Raw genomic sequence first — 13579 nt, forward strand, 5'->3', positions numbered from 1 at the left:
TAAAATTGACATAGGTTAACAAAGAGATTGAGAGTATGCTTAAAAATGGCATAATTGAAGTGGGTTGCAGCCAAGGGAGCTCACCCATTGTGATGGTACCTAAACCAGACGGTATTCAACGGTTGTGTGTGGACTATAGAAAGGTTAATGCAGTTATAAGAACAGACTCTTATCCTATCCCACGTTTGAGGATTGCATTGAGAAAGTGGGACAATCAGCTTTTATTTCCAAACTGGATTTACTTACAGGTTACTGGCAGGTACCTTTATCCGAAAGGGCAAAGGAGATTTCAGCTTTTGTGACTCCAGATGGTATGTACCAATTCAAAGTTATGCCATTTGGCATGAAAAACGCCCCAGCCACATTTCAACGGTTAACTAACAAAAGTTGTTTCAGGATTACCCAATTGTGTGGTATACATCGACGATTTGGTAATTTTTAGCCAGACATGGAAAGGACATTTAAAACATCTGATGGAGTTATTCGATCGACTTCAGGAGGCAGGTTTGGTGATAAACCTAGCCAAAAGTGAATTTGGAAAAGCCCAAGTCACTTTCCTTGGCCATACAATCGGACAGGGTCGAATGGTCACACGGGATGTGAAACCAACTTGAGGAGTTTCCGATACCCTCAAGACGAAGGGAAATAATACGATTTCTTGGCATGAGTGGATTTGATCGACTTTTGTAGCGTGATTGTTCCACTGATGGACTTGCTGAAGAAACATCGAAAATTTCAGTGGACAGCGGAGTTTCAACCTGCATTTTGACTGTCTGAAAGCTGTGATCACCAATGCTCACGTGTTGGCGAATTACAAGGGACTCTGTGATCAGATTGAACTAAAATATCTGACTTTAAAGAGAAATGCTGAGGCGTAGAGAAATGGATGGATCATGCAGAGACCTTCTTGTTCAAACAGACTGTCAATCGAGAAGGATTTCAGTTGGAGGAAGAAGAACAAAAAAAAAACTATATTATTATACCTGTTTGCGTGTGTTGTTTTTTGAAACAAAGTATATTTACTGTGTGCATTTCTTAAAGGATAGTGAAAAGGTGAAAAATTAAACCATCTTGAAGTTGATGGTTTATTTTTTTTCTTGGGAGTGGTGTCATGTGAGAGTACCTTTAAGGAATGGGTGTTTAAGAAATGTACCTTTAAGAAATGGGTGTTTATCAGTGATGTCAGAGTGTGGGTGGAGCTGGGTTGTCTGTCAGCTTTTTACTTTCGTTTTAGGCTGTTTGCTGCAGGGTGTTTTATAGTTTCGTTTTCAGAGCTGGATAGCTGCAGTCACAGCCAGAAAGTGTATTGGTCTCTCTCTCTGTAATGTTAGTCTCTCTCTCTGTAATCTAAAGACTGTAAATCGATCCTCTGGTGATTTAAAAATAATAACTGCTCTCAGTAGTGACTTTAACCTGATGTGCTTCTGTTAAAAGTTTTTTCTTTAAAAATCTTATGGATATTAAAAGGACAGCTTAAGGATTACTTAGTGTTGTATTCTTTGGGGGTTGTATTTGAATTAATGGTTGCTAAGATGTTCACTATGTTTTAAAAAGATTAACTTGAGTTCATAGAATAAACATTGTTTTGCTTTAAAAAAATAACTTTTCCATTTCTGCTGTACCACACCTGTAGAGTGGGCAGTGTGCTCCCCATACCACAAAAGTTGTGGGTCAGGTGAACTTCATGATACACTTTGGGGTTCTCTAAACCCTGGCCCACAACAGTACTTCCATCCACTAAAACCTATGAGGAACTACATATCTGTTTTTGAGGTGGATTGGCCATGCTAAATTGCCCATTAGTGTCAAATGTGCAGGTTAGGTGGGGTTACGGGGGTATTGCAAGGAGTGGGCTTAGTTAAGGTGCGCTTTCAGCGGGTCGGTGCAGACTCGACAGAATGGCCTTCTTCTGCACTGTAGGAATTATGGTTCTAATTCATCAATGTGTAGTGTTTTATCGTTGCTGGCTGCCTCTACGGTGCTGACATTCCTAGAGTTCAGACATTAAGAGCTGGGTAGTCAAGAACGGCGAGTGCTTAAAACAGATTGGCGGCACTGGCAAAACTCAGAATATAACCTCACCTTCCTTAACCCCTAACATTCTCTCAGTCAAAAAAGTCATACACCAATTTTAGCCATTAGGTAATCTTCATTTAAGGTCTCAATCAAGAACCTCCCAAGCATAGCCTGGTGACGTTTCTCTCCCTTCAAGTGAGCAAATACAAGCCCATGAATTTAGAAAGGAATCCCTGTTGCAGTATCAAAGACATTTATTTGAGATGAACACACCTTGTCAAAGAGTTTTACTTTTTCTTTCCCAGTACTTGGTACTGCTGTTTAAAGCAGTCTTTGTTACAAGTTGTTTTGGAGGGGTTGTTTTAGCTCACTTAGCTAGACAGCTGGTTCGTGATGCAGATCAAAGCCAGCGTACTGGCTGAGGTTATTAATGAACCTTGCCCCTCACCGGAGGTGTGATTATCCTCAGGTTTCCCCTCAAAGGGGAAAGAAGCCCATGGCCATTTGGGACTATGGCGACTTTACCTTTCACCTATTGGAGAGTGGAGGCTGGCACCACACAATTATAATAGTGGTGATATTTTTCATTAAGAAACTTGTGCACAGTCCAAAGGCTGAATCAGAGTGTGACCTACATCAAAAAATCTACACAGAAACAAAGTAATAAAGTTATGATCCAGTTAGGGATAACATTTAAAAAGAATGGAACACCTCGCAGGAACCAATAGAACAATGCCACAAGATTTCACTCGTAAAAAAACAATAAACTTTACTGTACAGAGAACAAATTAAACAAAGCAAATATGATTAAGTTATCACATATGCTTTGCACTCAGGTTTGCTCCTTACTTCTCCAAGAATTCTCTTACAAGACAGTTAAAAAAAAAATTCATTCATGGGAGGTGGGCTTCCCTAGCTAGGCCAGCATCTTTTCTTGAAGCGCTGCAGTCCATATGGTGTAGGAACATCCAGTGTTGTTAGAGAGGGAGCTCCAGGATATTGGCCACATGACAGTGAAAGAACGGGGATATATTTCCAAGTCAGGATGGTGAGTGACTTGGGGGAGCGTTGGTCACAAGGATCTGCTGCCTTTGTCCTTCTAGGTGGTGGGTTTAGAAGGCGCTGTCTAAGGAGCCTTGCGGAGCTCTGGAGTGCATTTTGTAGATGGCACACACCGCAGCCACTGCGCGCCAGAGAGAATGAACATTTGTGGTGCCAATCGTGCTTCTTGAGTTTTGCTGCAGCATCCAGGCAAGTGGGGACTATTCCATTACACTCCTGACTTGTGCCTTGTGAACAGGCTTTGGGGAGTCAGGAGTTCAATCACTCACCACAAGATTCCAAGCCTCTGGCCTGCTCTTGTCATCACAGTATTTATGTGGCTAGTTCAGTTCAGTTTCCCGACAATGGTATCTTCCAGGATGTTGATAATTGGGGATTTTGACAATGGTCATGCCATTGAATGTCAAGGGGCGAAGGTTAGGGAGGGGGGCGGGTAGCCCCCTGATCCGGCTGATAACCTGGAATGTAAGGGGACTGAATGGGCCGGTCAAGCGGGCCCGGGTGTTCACGCACCTGAAGGGGCTGAAGGCGGATGTGCTCATGCTCGAGGAGACACACCTGAAGGTGGCAGACCAGGTAAGATTGAGGAAGGGGTGGGTAGGTCAGGTGTTTCATTCGGGGCTGGATGCCAAAAATCGGGGGTGGCGATCTTGGTGGGAAAGAGGGTGTCGTTCGAGGCGTTGAGCATGGTGACAGACAATGGCGGCAGGTACGTAATGGTAAGTGGTAAGCTGCAAGGGGAGAGGGTGGTGCTGGTCAACGTGTACGCCCCGAACTGGGATGATGCGGGTTTTATGCGGCGCATGTTGGGTCGGATCCCAGACTTGGAAGTGGGGGGCCTGATAATGGGGGGAGACTTTAACACGGTGTTGGATCCGGCAGTGGATCGCTCCAGGTCTAGGACGTGTAGGAAGCCGGCGGCGGCTAGAGTGTTGAGGGGATTTATGGACCAGATGGGAGGGGTGGACTCTTGGAGATTTGCAAGGCCGGGGGCTAGGAAATTTTCATTCTTCTCGCATGTTCATAAGGCTTATTCCCGGATCGACTTTTTTTATTACGAGTAGGGCGCTGATAGCGAGAGTAGAGGATACAGGGTACTCAGCGATAGCCATTTCAGATCACGCCCCGCATTAGGTAGACCGAGAGCTGGGGGAGGAGGGACCAGCGCCCGTTGTGGCGCTTGGAGGGGGTGTTGTCAGCGGAAGAGGAGGTGAGTGAGCGGGTCCAAGGAAGCATAGAGAGCTACCTGGAGGCCAACGATAATGGGGAGGTCCGAGTGGGGATGGTCTGGGAGGCGCTGAAGGCGGTGGTTAGGAGAGAGCTGATCTCCATTAGGGCCCACAAGGAGAGGAGAGAGCAGAGGGAGAGGGAGAGGCTGGTGGGGGAGATGGTGAGGGTAGACAGGAGGTATGCGGAGGTGCCCGAGGAGAGACTGTTGAGGGAGAGGCGTAGCCTCCAGGCCGAATTCGACCTGTTGACCACCAGGAAAGCGGAGGCGCGGTGGAGGAAGGCCCAGGGGGCGATTTAGGAGTATGGGGAAAAGGCAAGCGGGATGCTGGCGCATCAGCTTCGGAAGCGGGACGCAGCTAGGGAGATCGGGGAGTTAAGGATAGGGGAGGGAAAGTGGTGCGGAGTGGGGTTGACATCAATGGGGTCTTCAGGGACTTTTATGAGGAACTATATCGGTCCGAGCCTCCACTGGAGGAGGGAGGGATGGGCCGCTTTCTGGACCAATTGAGGTTTCCGAAGGTGGAGGAGGGACTGATGGCGGGATTGGGGACCCCGATTGGGCTGGAGGAGCTGGCCAAAGGGATAGGGAGCATGCAGGCGGGGATGGCACCGGGTCCGGACTGTTTCCCGGTCGAATTCTACAAACAAATATGTGGACCTGTTGGGCCCGTTGCTAGTTAGGACCTTCAATGAGGCAAGGAAGGGGGTTTGCCCCCGCCGATGTCCTGGGCACTGATCTCCTTGATCCTGAAGCGGGACAAGGATCCCCTGCAGTGCGGGTCTTACAGGCCGATTTTGTTGTTAAACGTAGCTGCCAAGGTGCTGGCGAAGGTGTTAGCCACGAGAATTGTGCGCCGCGGGTGATCCACGAAGACCAGGCGGGGTTCGAGAAGGGGAGGCAGTTGAATGCGAATGTGCAGAGGCTCCTGAACGTTAGTATGATGCCGACGAGGGAGGGGGAGGCAGAGACAGTGGTGGCGATGGACGCTGAGAAGGCCTTCGATAGGGTAGAGTGAGGGTACCTGTGGGAGGTGCTGAAGAGGTTCGGGTTTGAGGAGGGGTTTCTCAGGTGGGTTAGGCTGCTGTATGAGGTCCCGATGGAGAGTGTGGCCATGAACAAGAGGAGGTCTGAGTACTTTCGGTTGCGTCGAGGGACGAGGCAGGGGTGTCCCCTGTCCCCCCTGCTCTTCGCACTGGCGATTGAACCCCTGGCTATGGCACTGAGGGAGTCGAGGAACTGGAGGGGGTTGGTGCGGGGTGGGGAGGAGCATAAGGTGTCGCTCTATGCGGACGATTTGCTGCTATATGTGGCGGACACGGTGGGGGGAATGCCGGAGGTAATAAGGATCCTCAGGGAGTTCGGGGATTTCTCAGGGTACAAGCTCAACATGGGGAAGAGCGAGTTGTTCATGGTTCACCCAGGGGACCAGGAGAGGGGAATTGGCGAGCTCCCACTAAAAAGGGCGGAGAGCAGCTTCAGGTATTTGGGGGTCCAGGTGGCCAGGAGCTGGAGGGCCCTGCATAGACTTATGAGGCTAGTGGAGCAAATGGAGGAGGAGTTCAAGAGGTGGGACGCGTTGCCGCTGTCCCTGGCGGGTAGGCTGCAGTCAGTTAAGATGACGGTGCTCCCAAGGTTTTTGTTCCTGTTCCAGTGCCTCCCCATTCTTATCCCAAAGGCCTTCTTTAGGCGGGTCAACAGGAGCATAACGGGGTTTGTGTGGGCGCGAGGGACTCCTAGGGTGAGAAGGGTGTTCCTGGAGCGGAGTAGGGATTGGGGGGGGGGGGGGGGGTGCTGGCACTGCCCAACCTCTGTGGGTACTACTGGGCCGCCAATGTGGCGATGGTGCGCAAGTCGGTGATGGAGGGGGAAGGGGTTCCATGGAAGAGGCTGGAGACGGCGTCTTGTGAGGGTACGAGTCTGGAGGCGCTGGCAACGGCACTGCTCCCTCCAATGAGGTATACCACGAGCCCGGTGGTGGCGGCTACCCTCAAAATCTGGGAGAGTGGAGACGGCACAGGGGAGTGGGGGCCTCGGTGTGGACCCCAATACGGGGGAACCACCAGTTTTGTCCCAGTGAGAATAGATGGAGGGTTTTCGGGGTGACACAGGGCAGGGATAAGAAGGTTGGGGGACCTGTTTGTGGATGGGAAGTTCGCGAGCCTGGGTGAGCTGGATAAGTATGGGCTCCCCCCGGGGAACACGCGTTGGGCAAGTGGTGGAATTCCCACGACTGCTGCCATGCACGGTACAGGACAGGGTGCTCTTGGGGGGGTGGGTTGGAGAGGGGAAGATCTTGGCAACTTACCAGGTGATGCAGGAGGAGGAGGAGGCCTCGGTGGTGGAGTTGAAAGGTAAGTGGGAGGAGGAGTTTGGGGAGGAGATCGAGGAGGGGACGTGGGCAGATGCCCTTGGAGGGTGAACTCTTCCTCTTTGTGCGTGAGGCTCAGCCTCATACAGTTTAAGGTACTGCACAGGGCACACATGACCGGGGCAAGGATGAGCCGGTTCTTTGGGGGGGGGGAAGGGGGGGGGGGGGGGGGGGGGGACAGGACAGGTGTGTTAGGTGCTCAGGGAGCCCAGCAAATCACACCCATATGTTCTGGGCATGCCCAGCGCTGGAGGACTTTTGGAAGGGCGTAGCGAGGACGGTGTCGAGGGTGGTAGGATCCAGGGTCAAACCGGGCTGGGGGCTCGCAATATTTGGGGTTGCAGGGGAGCCGGGAGTGCAGGAGGCGAAAGAGGCCGGTATTCTGGCCTTTGCGTCCCTGGTAGCCCGGTGAAGGATTCTTCTTCAGTGGAAGGATGAGAGGTCCTGAAACGTGGAATCCTGGATCAACGATATGGCGGGGTTTATTAAATTGGAGAGGGTGAAATTTGCCTTATGGGGATCGGTGCAAGGGTTTTTCAGGCGGTGGCAACCGTTCTTGGACTTCCTGGCAGAACGGTAGACAATGGTCAGCAGCAGCAGCAACCGGGTTGGGGGGGGAGGGGGGGGGGGGGGGTTCTATTTTATTTTTGCTTGCTTACACTGGGGGATCTGAGGGGGTGTATATATTTGCTGTGTGTTAATTCGGGGTGTTAATTTATTATTTATGTATAGGGGGGCATGGGGAGCGTTTTATTTTGTTCTGTATTTAATTCTATTGGGTTCCTTTTTCATTTTGTTGTTGATATTTTTTGAAAACCTCAATTTAAAAAAAAATTTTTTTTTTTTTTAAAAAGGGGCGAAGGTTAGATTCTCTCTTGTTGGAGACGGCCCTTGTGTGGTGCAAATGTTACATGTCACTTGCCAACCCAGGCCTAGATATTGTCCAGATCTTGCTGCATTTAGACTTGGACTGTTCAGTATTGAAGTCGCAAATGATACTGAACATGGTGTAGTCATCAGCAAATATCTTCATTTCTGACCTTCAGAAGGAAGGAAGGTCATTGATAAAGCAGTTGAAGATTGGGTCTTGGACACCACCCTGAAGAACTCATGCAGTGATGTCTTGGAACGGAGGTAATCAACCCCAACCATAACCATTTTCCTGTCAGATTTAATGTGGACAGGCGAGGTAGTATAGGTGCTGTTGTACTTTCTTGGTGGCACCATCGGCGTGGGTGGACCAGGACAGATTTTTGGAGATGTCCCAGGTGGAAACTAAAATGAACATTAGTAAGATTATGGTTGTGCAAGTGTTGCTTGACCATTTCCATTACTTTGATAACATCGTCGACTGATTGGGCAGTAATTGGCTCTGTTGGATTTGTCCTACTTTTTGTGGACAGGACATACATCAACAATTTTGCACATTGTTGGGTAGAGGCCAGTGCAGTAGTTGCATACCTTTTGCTGACAGCATTAAGAGTTTCCTGACCTGCACTGATAGAACCCCATAGCCATCACATCGTCCACATATTTGCAATATTTGAGGCAAGAAGAGAGCATCATTAATAATGGTTAGGAAAAGAATCAGCCCTGGCTAAATGTCTTGAGGCACACCTGCTGGTAGTTGAGCGCTTTTGGATAGGCAACCACAGTACCTGACAGAGTGTAGTCAGTGAGGAAATCAGCAATTCACTGGACAAAAATCTCATGTAAACTTCTTAATCACAACAATAAAGATCAACCCTGGCAAACACCTTTAGAAAATCAGTTGTAATATTACAGTTATTCACACCAAGGGATCATTTCTTTTGAAAAGAAGAATTTTCAACTCTCCGTGTGGAACTTGCAAGAAACTGTGGACACAGCTCAACTAAAACACACAAAAATAGATCCTTCACTGAAAATACTCACTTGTGCATGTGCCCTGCACCAACAATGATCATGATGCAGTAACAAATTCCACTCTGCACAACAAAATGCAAGGTATACCTAAAACAAAAATAAATCAATGTTACAGTTAATAACATTCTAGACAAAATGCAGTCAGCGCTAAACTCCAAGCTGCTGGCACATTACAAATGCCACCCAGATACACAAGTTTCTTTTATATGCAACATAAAAACATGGCATTTTAACAATAGAATAGAATTCAATGAAGTGGGGAGGAGGGTTGAATGGTGGGCAGAGAATAAGAAGCAGCTTCAGACCTGTGTTTTTCTGATAGACATTAACAACAACCTTTTCCCCTCAGAAACATAGAGCACAATTTGAAGCTCTCAATCTTTGCCTCCTTGCTTTAAAATATTACTTTTAAAAATCACTTAATAACTGCTCAATTATCCACAATTTTGTTATACACAGGAGCCTTTGAGTCTTCATCGAACGATTGTTATTTATTTCTTCCACCTCCTTCGGGTCTTGTTAGCTGACAAGCTCACATCTAGTTGGTTTTTTTTGCAGCTGGCAATGAAAGCGACCCATAATAATATTTCAGATTCAAGGTTTATATGTTATTTCAAATCTACAGTTGAATGATGGATTTTTCAAACCATTTGGTTATTTAACAATAGGTCTAACTAAGTGGCAGGTAATTTTGTCCTCCCCGAGAAAATAACACACCTGGCTTTAGGAGCAATTTTTGTGAGCATCACTTAAAGGTTCTGTTAAATAGCTTTCACAGGCAACATGTACATGGGTTGCAGTGTCTCCTTCCAACATATAATGCTGCATGAAGACCAGAGCATGTCACATGCTTACACTATTTAAGTCACTTGCTAATCCTGGCATTGCCTCTAGCTCATTCATTACTTTCAAAACACATCATAGGACATGTGCAATCTCTTCCAATTATACCCCTCAGTTATTTGACAGCACTCAAAAGGTCATGTGAGAGAGTGTTGTCCTTTAGGCAGGGTGGGGGCAGGGAATATTCAAGCACTACTAATTGTTCTACATTCTCCATTCAGTTTCATGTTTGCTCATTAGATTGATTGTGGAAAAGCACAATAATTCACTTTGTTAAAATTACATTTGTTTCAACAATAGCTTTGCAAAAAATGTAGGACCTATTTTTCTTCCAAGCAAGTGTTCAACAATGAAATGTGTTTATTTATTATGCAAATACATTATAACTACAATGCACACTTTTAATGAAATAAAAACATTTAGTATCTAGTAAAAAAAATACATTGCAACTACAACTGAAGAGCTTAAAAGAAAAATCAATTCTCTTCTCTTTCCTGAAGATACTGAAGAGTGTAGTTTCCAGAAGGGCGCTTTTTTTTTTGCCAGGCCTGCATCTCCCACACAAAACCAACTGACTATTTACTGGAATATGTTTCCACAAGCTCACCAGCAACTCATAGCTGGTGGACTCCCATATACAAGATTTAGTAGTTAATTCAACTGCAGGGTATCAAAGTCAGGTCTGCCCAGAAGTGATACTAGATAAGTGATCAGGAGCTGGAGTGTACCTAATATTTTTTTCAATTTTGTTGTATTTTTGCACACCACTGAACTTTCCGAAATCAGTAACCAAAGATTGAACTGGAGATCTTTATCATACATCAACTTACTCGTGACATATCATAATCTAACTGAATTATTGTGGAAATCAGGTCGACTTTCAAATGAACCTTGATATTAGTCATCAAACTATTTTACCAACTTCTGAGGGCTTCACACGGAGCCAGAGCATGTAGACTATACAGTCCAACACGAAGCAAGTGGTCAGCTGTATGAACATTGCCACTATAAAACTTCCACTGACAGTATGTGAACGGCCTGTGATGCGCAGACAACTGCTAATTTCGCTCTGGGGGGGCCAGCATTGACTGCAGCTTTCAGAACATCGCATCACTCCTGCAGACTGTTCCCATGCAGACACACTCTGCAATCCCAAGGTACAATCCAAAGCCACCCTCCAGGGAGGAGGTACACATTGTTTCACAAGATGCTCTCTCCTTAGTCAGTCAGTGTCCTGATTAATGTCACACTGCCAGCTGGGCCAGACTGCAAGTCCTCAGCAGCTTAATGTCACCGAGCATGGCCATCAGAACGGTCTTCGAAAGGTGTTTCACTTTGACAAGATGAAGAAAAGCATTTTATTTAAATGGCAAGATGTTCAGAGAGATAGGTGCATCCTTCTACAAGAAACAGAAAATTAGCAAGTAGGTACAGCAAATAATTCAGACGGGGGCTGGAGTACAAGACCAAGGTTGCTTGTTACGATTTATAAGGCTTTGTTGAGACCACTGAGTACCGTGCAAAGTTTTGGTCTTCTTATTGAAGGAAGGATATACTTGCCTTGAAGGTAGTACAGCAAAGATTCCTTGGGTAGAAGGGTAATATTTTGGATGTGGAGTAGAATGGGCCCATACTCACTGGAATTCAAAAGAATGAGAGGTGGTCTCATCGGAACTTGCATAATTCAATTCTGAGCGGACCAACCCTTCAGATTGGTTCACCCTGCTGGAGAGTCTGGAAAGAGGGGTGCACAATCTCAGGATAAGGCTGTAATGAGGAGAAATTGTTTTCCAACGAGAGGGTTGAGAATCTTTGGAATGGTCAGGCTGAGATACATACATTTTTGGACTCTAAAAGGGAAATCAAGATATACAAGATCAGGTGGGAAAGTGGAATTGAGGTTGAAGCCCTCAAAGAGCAGGAATACTTTAACTGTAATTAAGAAGAAAGGATACTGGATTCTGGGAAGAGCTATCAACAGACCTCTCAACAGTAGCGACGTAGGAGCTGGATGCATAATGCAGAGATTAAAGTAGTATGTAACGTATGGGAAATGGTTACAATAAGAGAATTTAATTTCTACATACTAGGAGAAACACAACAGCATGCCACAAAGGTTGCAAGTGCCTAGAGTGAAAAGAGTCTGTTTTCTGGAACAGTACATTTTAGATCAGACTTATAACAGTCCCAATGCAGACCACCGTTCTCTCCCCCCCCCCCACCCCCACCCACAGGGCCATCTGTTACTTGTTCTTTAGTTTATTTGCACTGAGCACTGACCATTGTTCTCCTATTAACACATTCTGTTATTTTACCTTTACACCACTATCAGCACCTTCTTTAGTCTCTAATGTTACCATTAGCACTCCCTTGGTCTTGTGTTCATGTCTTCTCGGCCAATCATTCCTTAGCTCCCACATATCCGACCTACTATTCTGCTCCACTTTCTCAAACCCCCCTCTCCAACTATATAATCCATCACATTTCAGACAAGAAGTCATATGGACTCAAAAATTTTCTCTCGCCACAGATGAGTTTATCCAGTATTTTCTGATTTTTACTTCACACATTATAACAATCTTGGTCTAAACATGGAGAAAAGAGCGGAATTCCAGAATTATGGAGAGAGTAACTGTCCTCGACATCAAGGTAGTACTTGAGAGAGAGTGACATCAAGAGCCCCAGCAAAATTGAAGTCAGTGGAAATCGAGGGGAAACTTTCATGGTTGGAGTCAAACCTAGCAGAAAAGAAAATGGTTGAGATGATTGGTCTCCAACAAGCACAAGATCAGACGTGGGGACATTTTCTGATGATTGCAGAGTTTATTACTATTTATAAATTCTCAGACACTGAAGCACTCCATTTCCAGCAAGACCAGGATAATATTCAGGCTTAGGCTGATGAAAAGGAAGTAACATTTTCACCACAAAAGTGCCAGGCAATAGAAGCAGTCAAGAAGAGAAAATCTAATCACCTCTTTTTTTTTTCCAATGTTCAACAACACTAATATTGCAATTTACTAGGGGTTACTATTGACCAGAAACTTAAATAGACCAGTCATATAAACATTAGTGGCAAGGAATACAGTGGCAAGTAACTCTTCTCTGGACTCCCCAAAGCCTGCCACCATCTACAACGCACACGTTAGGAGTAATATGGAATACTTTAGACTTGACTGAATTAATACAGCTCCAGAAACGCAACATTATCCAAGACAAAGCAGCTTACTAGGCTGGCCTTATCCGCCACCTGAAAACATTCACTCCCTCCACCACCAGTGCAGTGCAAGAGGTTGGTCATGAGACACCAACTCCAAACTTCCGGACTGCCTTGATCCACTACAATTCGCTTACCATCACAACCGGTCCACAGCAGACACCATCTCCCTGGCTCTAAACCCCATCACTGGAGGATCCCGACAACAAGGACTCCTATTCATTCCACCTTCAACACCATATTCCTAGCCAAACTCACATCAAAATTCCAAAACCTAGGACCTGGTTCCTCCCTCTGCAACTGGATCCTCAACTTCCTGACCCATAAACCCACAATCAACATCTCCTCCATGATAGTCCTCAATACCGGGGCCCCACAAGCCTGCATATTTAGCCCCTTCCTGTGCTCCCTATACACACACATGACTGTGCGGCAAAACCTGGCTACAAGTTTGCTGATGACATGACCATAGTAGGTCCGATCTCAAACAACGATGAGTCAGAGTACAGGAGGGAGATGGAGAACCTAATGGCGTGGTGTAACGACAACAATCTCTCCCTAAACTTCAGCAAAATTAAGGAGCTGGTCATTGACTTCAGAAAGCAAAGTACTGTACATTTGTCCTGTTCCACCCACATCGACACTACGACCAAGAAAGCACAACAGCGCCTATACTTCCTCAGGAAACTAAGGAAATTCAGCATGACTGTTCCACCCATATCGACACTGAGACCAAAAAAGCACAACAGCGCCCATACTTCCTCTGGAAAATAAGGAAATTTGGCATGACCACATTGGCTCTTAGCAATTTTTACAGGTGCATCATTGAAAGCATCCTATCTGACTGCATCACATCCTGGTATGGCAACTGCTCAGCCAAAGACCGGAAGGAACTACAGAGTCGTCAACACAGGCCAATCCATCACGTGAAACTGCC

The 13579-nt window shown here is 46.3% G+C and overlaps 1 protein-coding gene across 4 annotated transcripts in view; it reads right to left on the reverse strand.

The window, feature by feature from the left end:
• Nucleotides 1–13579, reverse strand: part of mboat2a (membrane bound O-acyltransferase domain containing 2a) — a 247239-nt gene that overhangs the window by 127019 nt on the left and 106641 nt on the right. For all 4 annotated transcript variants that reach the window (XM_072498734.1, XM_072498732.1, XM_072498733.1 and 1 more), the window contains one exon: nucleotides 8592–8669. In XM_072498734.1, coding sequence (XP_072354835.1) covers nucleotides 8592–8669 — 78 coding nt within the window. The remainder of the gene's footprint in view (nucleotides 1–8591; nucleotides 8670–13579) is intronic.

The sequence above is a fragment of the Scyliorhinus torazame genome, chromosome 4 (genome assembly GCF_047496885.1).
Source record: "Scyliorhinus torazame isolate Kashiwa2021f chromosome 4, sScyTor2.1, whole genome shotgun sequence".
Classification (NCBI taxonomy): domain Eukaryota; kingdom Metazoa; phylum Chordata; class Chondrichthyes; order Carcharhiniformes; family Scyliorhinidae; genus Scyliorhinus; species Scyliorhinus torazame.